The following is a 9,953-nucleotide window of genomic DNA, read 5'->3' as shown; positions in this document are numbered from 1 at the left end:
AGAGTCTGGGAACCAGTGAGTGCAGGTCCAGGGTTTCTCAGAGGCCAGGACACGTGTGCACAGCATGAGCCCCAGGCAGTGGAGACCTGAGCGTGGCTACTACTGCCCTTTCCTTCTCTAGTCCCCGCCTGCCCCGGCTTCAGGGTTTTCAAGGGCAGACCCCAGAGTCCCACCCCGGAGCGCTCGGACGCCCCCCTCCCCTTGGCCTTAGGCCCCTGGAGGGCCTAGAGGCCAGGTCCCTGGAGCCCCAGAGCGCAGCCCTCCCGCGCCGAGGGAATTCCGTGTCTTCTGCCTTGTCCTTCTGAAAGGGAGTGATGCATATTTTGGCCAGCACCACGTGCAGTGCAGTTTGCTCCAGTGCTTCCTAGCGGACCGGTTCCACTGAGTTCTGGGCCCCCACTCCCCGGGGGTGAAGGCTAGCTTAGCTCTGCCCGGATCTGGATCTGAGGATGGGCTGCTCTACTGAGGGCAGAAGGAGAAAGAGCGAGTGCGAAAGGCCAAGGGCAGGCCAGGCAAACGGTGGCTGGGACGCCAGGGCAGGCAGCCGGAACCAGGAGAGCAACAAGCAGCCGGCTGCTAGGCTGCCTTCGCTGTCCCTTCCACGCCGAATCGTCCTCCTGGGCAGCCTGCGGTTTCCTCTGACAGAACCAGACAGGGAACGCAGAGGAGAGGGGAGAAGGCGCGAGCGAAGGAGGGAGAGGAGGGAGGAGGTGAGAGAGGGGAGGCCAGAAGAATGTAAATGGGAGAGAAACGGGGAGAGAGAGGAGATGGGGGCGAGAGGGAGGGCCGATCCGTGAGAGAAGTGGAAGCAGAGGGGGTGAGCGGGGGTTGGGGGGGCGAGGAAACGAGAGGCAGGAGAGAAGTGGAGAGAGGGACAGAGTGGGAACCGAGACGGAGAAGCCCGGCAAGGCCTCTCTCGGCCCTCCGCTCGTGGCCGCGGGGTCGCCGCTCCTCCGCTCCAGCCGGTGCGGCCCGGCCCCCTACCCTCCCGGCCCGCGGGCCCCGGCGGCCGGCCCAGCGCTGCGAGGGCGGGCGCGGGCGGGGGCGCCGGGAAGGGGGGTGGGGGCGAGGGAGGGGCTGCCGGTGGGAGGCGACCATGTGGTTCCAGCTCACTCTCTCTCCCCCCCCTTTCTTCACTTCTTTTTCTTTCCAAACAGGGAAAAGTGTTCCGCGAAGCGGTACCGTCTTTCTGCCTGGCCCTTCCCTCCGCGACCCTGGTCCCCGCTCCCGTCCGGGCGCGAGCTGCCGGGCGAGCGCTGGAAGCCCCCCTCTGTGCCGGGGGGCGCGGGGACCGGGCGCGGGGACCGGGCGCGGGGACGGAGCGCGGGGCGGGCTCCCGCGCCGGCACATGGCCGCAGCCGCCCCGCGCGCACCCCGAGGCGCCGCGCCCAGCTCGTCCAAGGTCCGTCGGCTGCGCCCGGCCGCCCCGGAGCCCAGCAGCGGCTGAGCGGGGAAGTGCCCGCGCCCGGGCATCGGGATGAGCCGCCTCCTCCTCCTCCTCCTCTGGCTAGGTGAGTGCTCGGGAGCGCGGGAGACCCGCCGGGCGGCTCCGGCGCACGCAGCCCCGCGGCCGCGCCGACCCGGGCTCCGGACGCTGGTCCCCGCAGCCCCCGGGGAGAGCCGGCGGCTCGGTGCCTGCTCCGCTCTCCGGAGGCGCACATCTGGCAGCCGAGGCCCGCCCAGTCGGCCATCGAGAATGCCTCACACATCTGGGCCCGGGAGCAGGCTGGGGGCTGGGGGTGTTTGCTGGTGGAGTTTGGCCGTGAACCGTCTGAGGTGGAGGGGTTTGGGGTGGGGGGCGGCTGGTGTTTAGTTTCGGGAGTATCGGGGAGGGAGGGGAACGGGAGAATTGGGGGAGGCAGGAAGGTTTCTTCAGGAATTTTTGTGCCAGGTTCCTGAGGGTGGGGGGAGCTTTTTTGTTTCAAACAGGCGCCTCGAGGGCTCAGATTAGAAACAGATGTGTCGGAGGGGAAGCGCGAGGGAATGGAGGAAGAGACGGGGGAGACGGAAAGGTGGAGAGGGAAAAGGCCAGAGCGCAGGCAGGACCGGGGACCGGGGAAAATGACCCACCCAGGGAGGGCAAGAAGAGCGAGAAGCGGAAGGGGTTGGGAGCTCGAGAGAAAGGAGGAAAACGGGAATATGAAGCAGAAGCGCAAGACTGAGGGAGATTGAGCAGCGGAGTGTCAGGAAGACAGGAAAAAAAAATGGAGTGGAAGAGAAGCACAGGGAGAAACAGGTTCTGGGGCGAAGAGAAGAGCTCTCGAGGTGTCCACCTGGGTGTCACCCAGGCGGGACTCCTGAAAGCCCAGAGGCCCTGGGGCACATTCTCACTTGGGCTGGAAGCAAGCAGGTTTGCAGGACAGGGCAGGACAGTAGCATCAAGGATGTGGTGGGTGCACGAGAGCCGGCAGGAAGACCAGGAGTGTCTGAGGCGCCAGGGGCCGGGCAGGCAGGCAGGAGAGCCGAAGAAAAGCCATGATATGCACCAGGGAAGCGTGGGGGGGGGGGGGGGGGGAGCACCCTGGGGACAGGATGAAAACTTAGCCAGGGTTCAGAAGACCAAAGAGCCAGTTGGGTGCAGTTAGAGTGAACACTGCCCAGAACACCAGACCTCCTGAGAACTAGTCCTGGTTTTGAACTGACCAGCTGGGTGATCTTGGACAACTCAGTACCGGGGCTTGGGTTTCCTTAGCTCCAGAGCAAGCGAATTAGACGGTTCCTAAATCCCTTGTAGCTCTGACAGCCTGAAACACCAGGGGTGTGACAGGGCCTGATGTCTAGAAAAACCCCCCACACCAAAGTGAAGAAGTCCTAAAAAGCTACCCTGATGTGGATTTCTAGAGCTTTCTCTTGCTTTTGTTTTTAAACCTACAACCTGACTAGGCCACAAGCGTGTCTTTCTAGGCCAACCTCGGGTCGGTAATCACCCAGGTAGAGGAATAAAAAAGGTGCATCAGCCTAAAGTGTTGGCTCATACTGGCCAAGTATTGCAATCCTGCTCCTACGCACAGCTGGCACAGCTGGATGGCGTCTTTGTCACCCTTACTGGCCTCTGCCCCTAAGCTGTGGATCACCAGATGTTCACTAGACCGAACTTCAGAACCCCCTTACCAAAAACACCTGGAATTCTTTTAAGTACTTAACGCTGAGCACTTGATATGAACTGTCTTGGTAACGCATTTACCCTTCACGCCAATCCTATGGGCTTCACACTGTTATTTTCCCCGTTTTACAGCTGAAGAAATCAAGGTGTAAAGAGGTCAGATAACTTGCTCGAGGCCATAAGCTCATAATTAACAGAGATGGGATTTGAATGTAGGTTGTTTGTGTTGAGAGATTGCTCGCTAAACCGCCCTTGTATACAGCCTCCTGTCACTAGAGAAGGACTTAAAATGTTCTTTGTAGTGAAATCCAGTTTAACCCTCTTCCTGAAGGGTGAGATGTCAGGGTGAACCTGCCCTCAAGGAGGTTCACTGGGGAAGGAGGGGTGTGGGGAAGGGATAGAAAACTAAGCTAAGCGTGTTTGAACCCCAGCTCTATACCAGCACCATTGGGGCACAGTTGATAGTGGAAAGTGAAAAGTGACTTTTTTCCTGCACGGTCAGTTGAAATCAAGTGGCTGACCTTGATAATAGTCATCCTCTTAGTTCTTGAGAAAGAGGAACTGAAAACAGGCATCAAAAGATGTCACTGATTTACGGTCCCTTCTTTATTGAGTGCCGATTATGTGTGACCATTCCTTTGGTGAGAAAACAATCTGTTGGGCTGATAGTCTCTTTATCATAGAAGCTGCCTCTCATGATTTCTTTGTTGCCTCTGTCCTTATAAAATTAGTGCAAACGAAAGGCCGTGTGGAAGAGAAAACGTAGACTACAGACTTAGCATTCTGCACAACTGGATGTCTGTCATTCACACCTACTGTTCAGCTTTTGCCACATCTGTGTTCTTTGTCAGACATTCTCAGACTCCTGACACCCCAGTCCAAGTAAAAAGTCACAGAGTTGATGAGCCAAAGGGCCCGGACGAGGGACAAGGCAGGAGACTGGAGGTGATCTTGGTGAACCAGAGACCAGCCACTAAAGGGACCCCTCTATGCCTGACATTCCTTCATGGGTCAGAAGCCCTTAGGGAAGCACTCCCATGGGCTGGATCAACCTTATTTGCTAAGTGGTTTTGAGCCATGGTATGCCTGGCACTCTAGCAAAGCCAGAAAGAAAACCCTCAGAGTTGCCTGAATCCTAAAATCTTCTACTGGTCCCTTAAAGGAACAGTTCCAGGGCTGCTGCTGATCACTGCTGGCATGATTTCTGGCCTCTTTTCTTCTAGAGCATGCACAGTATTGAAGCGGACTTGGGAGGGCTAAGAATTCATAATCTGAGCAAGGGTGGACCAGTTGACTTCATGCTTTCTGGACCTGCCAGTGAGTGAAATCAAATGCCACGCCTCTCTAATGTAAATGGACAAGTAATGCTCTGAGCTCCATGGAGGAGAGAGAGGGGATACTTCATGGGCTCCCCCAACCCCAACCCCTCCTCTGACCACTGCCTCCTCCTCCCTCATGCTTGGGTCCTCGTTATTCCCCCTTAAATTCTCACTTGGACTCCCGTAATGGTTGCCCTATCGGTCTCCTGCCTGAGCTCTCTTCTCCACCCTACACACTACTACCAGAGTGACCTCGTGAGGCAGCTGGTATAATGCAAAGAATTTGGACTTGGGAATCTGGCAATCTTCCTGGGTTCTCGTTCTGACTTTCTTGTCCCTACAACAGAGGTAAGGAGATCTTTAATTCAAAATTTCTATAATTCTATGACCTTCGTCCCTTCCTTCAAAAACCTTTGGAAATCTCCATTGCTTACAACATTGAGTACAAACACTTCATTCTCAGGTTAAAGATTTTACACAGTGTCAATCACAGCTCCTCTCCTCCCACCCCAGGCGACTCTGCAGGGAATCGGGATTCTTTCCTGTGCCCTAAACACGCTCCATGCTTCTTTCTGTTTCTATGCTTTTGTTTGTGATAAGGCCTCCACCAAAGATGCTCTCTTACTCTCTGTCCCTGAAGATCAAAATCATGTTCACCTTCCAGATCTCACCCCAAATACCAGTTCCTTCATATGCCCATCCACGATTTCCCCCAACCAAGATATACTTTCCTTCTTTAGAATCACAGTAGCCTTTCTGTCATGTGGTTTTGCGTGATGGTGATCCGAATGCTCATCTTGTGGCCCAGTGAGAGGCTAAGCTCCATGCAGACAGGGTGCTGTCTCATTCAACTGTGTACCACTTTCAGTACCTTTCGTAGACTCAAAGCTGTGGACCATTTGTTAAGATAATCAGATTTTTGAAACATTTGGAACACCTAAGTTCAAGAGAGGTGAAGGATGGGGAGGATTATTACTCTGTGGAATGGCACAATTGTGAGGAGCCTAGTTTTTTGTTTTCTTAAGATTTATTTATTTATTTGAGAGAGAGGGAGCACAAATGGGAGGGAGAGAGACTCGAAAGCAGACTCCGTGCTGAGCATGGAGCCCAATGCGAGGCTTTATCTCATGACCCTGAGATATCAACCTGAGCTGAAACCAAGAATTGGACATTTAACTGACTGCACCACCCAGGCGCCCCATGAGGAGCCCAGTTTTAACTCAACTTGCTTTTGGGCTTTCTTGTCCATTAATGCAAATAGGACCAGTACTATTTAAAAAAAAATTATACACAGAACATCACATGAACAGGGACCAGATAATATATCTGTTAAACAAACTTATTTTGTTATGGCAAGTTCATTAATACCAGATTCAAAATAGACTTCTTCATTGAAAGTTCTGCCAGGGTGGGGAAGGAGCTTTGTTTCCCAGAAAATGAGTCTGAGGAAGGCTTGACTGCACAGTCCATTGGTCTGTAGTTCAATGACAGGTCTCATAGGATTCCATACCCTGCCTTCATCTTCCCACATTAATGATGATGGTCATAATAATGATACATTCCCAGTAGGCTCATGTCTTGTCTCATCCTATTTTTGTCTTGTACTCGGCTGGGCAGTATACACATGAGTGTATTTCATGAATGTACCTAATGATAATGAACTAGACAGGCATTTTTAAAAGATGGGAGTCAAAGATTGTCAGAACTGGGGGAAAGCTAAGAGACTATCTAAAAATCAAAGGTTCTTAAAATTTGGAATCACAGACCCCCATGAGAATCTAATGAAAACCATGAAACCACTTCTTAGAAAAAGACACATATATGTTGAACTTTGTCTAGAACTTCTAGAGACCTCCTGATGCCCTTCCTACCCAAGTAAATCTTTGATCTAAACCTACCCCTCCTTTCTTTCCTGCCCCCATTTTTATGATGAAGAAGGAACCTAAGTTCAGAGGGACTTGGCTAAAGTTAAACAGCTAGCTTCGGTAGAAGGGCCATGACTAGAACCCTTATTCCATAATCTGTCCTTTCACGCATTCTTGAAATAGAAAAAGAGTCTCCTTCCTTTTCAGCCCATGTAGTTGAGCTCTAAGATCACAATTGCTCTTCAGATCCTTCAGTTAAATGAGCTAAATGCTGAATAATTGGCATTGGTTTTTATGTTGAGACACTGTCTGAAAAATAGGGCAGATGTCGTAACATTTCAATTTAGCCATCCCCTAAGTAGAAATCCTGGAAACTTCTACAGTGCCTTGTAGAATGTCTGGTACATTCAGGAAAAGGGGATTATGCCCAAAGTCCCAAAGGGGTGTGTGTGCAAGGAACAGAATGATAAACCAATAGCTCTAACTCCTTCATAATTTTGCTAGGTTATTCTGGGAAAGTCATACCACTCTGAGCCTCAATTTCTTTCTCTGTAAAATGAGATTATTAGACTGAGGTTATCTCTATGTTTCCTTACACCACTGACATTTTCTGATTTTTTTTTTTTTTAATTCTGAGAATTTGTTGGTTGGTTTAGATGTGGTTGTGTTTAGGAATACATGGGTGTTGCCATGATTATCTGATTTTTTTCAGGCACCGTTCACTCATGGCAATTGGTTGCATGTGATTATAAATCTAGAAGGGCCAGCTACCTAAAGTGAAGAGGGCAATAGTGAAACTACATTGTATGTAGCACTGTTCGCCAGGGGGCGTCACTGAAGGTCAGAGTGGATGATCAGAGACCTATACCCCAGAAGTTTAGTAACTGAAATATTCACCTAACGGGCCTCATCCTGAGCAGAGTTAACTACATAACAGGCCCAAGCATGGACAGCTGGGTAGACTTCTGTGTAGAGGGCCTAATGTGTGTGGAACTATTTGCAAGTGTTAAGCATTTCCCTCAATTGTTAAAATTAAGGCATAATTCACATATAACAAAGTGTAACTATTAAGTGTGCCATTTAATGGGTTCCTTGCATGGTTTTGAACTTTTGGTTGGGTTTTGAAATATGAATTGTGTATTATTAGGTTACTTGTCATACCTGAGAGGGGATTATATGGGTAAGATTATTATGATGGTAGAATTCATGTCTAACATTTGTGCAAGGTTTAGCAATTTGCAAAGCATATTAACATACTTCACCTCATCCTTAAATCACCCTTTGAGGGTAAATGTCAATTATTCTGCCATTTTTCAGATAAATAAACTGAGGCTTAGAGAAATCAAATAAGTTTCTCAAGGTTACCCTGTTAGTAAACAGTTGAGCCAGGACACCATCCCAGCGCTTAAGATTCCAAACACCATTTGCTTTTCATTTCTCAGGAGGGACACAGTTCTGAAATCAAGGCTTCTGTGTTACCAAGAAGCAGAGGCTTTGTTTATAGGATGCCAAATGATAAATCCCACAGTGGAAAACTCAGAACATTTATCCCCCATTTACCCCTTCCCTACCCCATTCAAATGGTTAAATTTGTTTGTTTGGGTTGATGACTATTGTTTATGATTTAGAATTCCTGCATATATCTTACAGGGATTACTAGTTCTTCTGATTAATCAGAAGACTCTTGTAGTAGTCAAGGTTATTGTGGAGACCTTGCCCTGCTGTGGGGTCAGATTCATGAGCTATTCTTATTAGCACATAGTCCTGAGACTGGGTGATGAAGGTGTATGATTGGGTATGACTTGCCCTATATGTTGCTTTTCTAGTTAAATTCCTGTTTCCAGCAGTTTTCACTTCTTTGTCGCACCCCCCCCCAAAAAGAATGCAGACTGTACAAAAAAAAAAAAAAAAACTAGTTATCTGAACTTCTTAGCTGTCTGGATTCTGGAAAAATAAAAGTTTATTTCCTTTGGCACCATATAGACCGAAGTGGGAAGGAATGCTGAAGTCAAACAACCTTTATTTTGTTAGTGACAGTCAGGGGGATCGCTGTGTGTCTAGCATCAGCCAGAGTCTGGTGGCGATAAGATTGAAGAAGGCTGCTTCGTTTCAGTAGAAAGCAGGAGAGAAAGCCATTTCCTTCCTGCCCATGGGGCAGAGAAAAGGGGCAACAGCCATCTTCAGAATGGTTCCCCAGTCAGTGTGGAATATGGGAGGTTTTTCTGAAGTGAGGCAGCGAGGGGGATCCGGAGAGTTCAGGTCGGGAAGGCGACAGGGGAGGAGAAAAGACAGGAGCCGGAGGAAGAGGAAGGTATAGAAACGGCAGAGAATGAGAAGCTAAGCTAAGCCACTGACGTCTTGGTGTTTACGGAGCAGCTTCTCTGAGCCCGTGCTGCTTCGTGGGTAATGGCAGCTGCTCGTTGGCCTCCCTTACACGTGTACACAACTTCTACCTCATCCACAGACTCTCACAAAACGGTTGTAGAAGGGAGGTGCCTTGTCTGGTTCAGGCCCCTTCCTAGGCTCCAAGATTCCCATGAATGCGAAAGGCACAATTTCCACCATCTAAGAACTCAGCCCAGTGGGGGCGACATATGCCTGAACAGGGAATTACAGATAGATGAAAGTGCTAGCTAGCATCGAGGAAAGTACCAAGATTTCTAGGAGTCCCAAGGAGGAAGGAACTTAATTATGAGCTGTCTTGTGGAAATAGGGTATTTCTTCTCTGTATGTCTTCAGGGACTGGGCCTGATGTTCCTCTGTCCCTCACAGCACTTGCACATCATGAGGCTGGTGCTAAATAAACAGCTGGTGGGTTGATGGATCACCCCCATCAGCATCAGAAAGGATATTTAAGCGGTGTGTGTCCTTGGCATTCAGCCAGGTGCTTCCTGGAGGGACTGAACCTCCCCAATGTCCTCGCCTTTTGAAAATTATGGACTCATTCTTCATCACAGCCTGCCAGCTACATAGCTACCTCTACTTCTGCATCCCTCAGGGGATGTTAAAAAAAGAAAAAGAGAAAGAAATATATCGATGAATTTGGATCTCTTAATTAAGAATGGTGGTCTGCTCACCCGGGGTTGTCATTGGTATTTGTCCACATGGAAAGCAAATGGGATCAAGCCAAGAAGAACTTTTCTGTTCCAAAAGAAATCCATTGTATTGAACAGAGACTCAGCCCCTGCCATAGTCTTCCTTTTCTTGGTGGGAGGGCGGGGAAATCAAATCTCGGAGGGGGATATTGCTTTGTGACTTCATTGTTTAAATTTAGGCTTGGGTTTGTCGGGATGGCTCAGACTTGGAGCAATGAGCCTCTAACCCAGCCTCTGTCACTTCTCATTACTTCCAGTGACAGTTCCTATTATTTCCAATCTCTCTTCGAGGGAAGAGTGGGAGAGGCAGAGAAGGCTTCCGTGTGGACCAGCAGTGCAGCAACTTCTGTAAGAGCCAGGCCCTGGGGTCCTCAGACCCCCTACTTCAGGATCGCATGACCTTCACCTTCCCACCCCTACTTTTCTCCCCAGTCCCTGCCTCTACTAACAACGTCGTAGGTTTGTCGTGACAATTAAATGAGGTAATGCATGTAAAGAACCTTGGCGCTCTGCTGGGTACAAAGTAAACAAATGGCTGTGGTCATGACCGTGAGTGTCCTTGCTGGGAGAG

At 50.1% G+C, this 9,953-nt stretch overlaps 1 protein-coding gene across 1 annotated transcript in view; it reads left to right on the top strand.

Moving 5' to 3' along the window:
* Positions 1-480: 480 nt before the first annotated feature.
* Positions 481-9,953, top strand: part of CLMP (CXADR like cell adhesion molecule) — a 95,697-nt gene continuing 86,224 nt past the window's right edge. Inside the window, exons 1-2 of the mRNA XM_073903875.1 lie at positions 481-710; positions 1,158-1,511. Of these exons, the coding sequence (XP_073759976.1) occupies positions 1,478-1,511 (34 nt within the window). The 5' untranslated portion in view covers positions 481-710; positions 1,158-1,477. The remainder of the gene's footprint in view (positions 711-1,157; positions 1,512-9,953) is intronic.

Source organism: Callorhinus ursinus, unplaced genomic scaffold (assembly GCF_003265705.2).
Source record: "Callorhinus ursinus isolate GAN/ISIS: 27379988/994484 unplaced genomic scaffold, GSC_fseal_2.0 scaffold19, whole genome shotgun sequence".
NCBI classification, from domain to species: Eukaryota; Metazoa; Chordata; class Mammalia; order Carnivora; family Otariidae; genus Callorhinus; species Callorhinus ursinus.
This window is presented reverse-complemented; position numbering and strand designations above follow the sequence as displayed.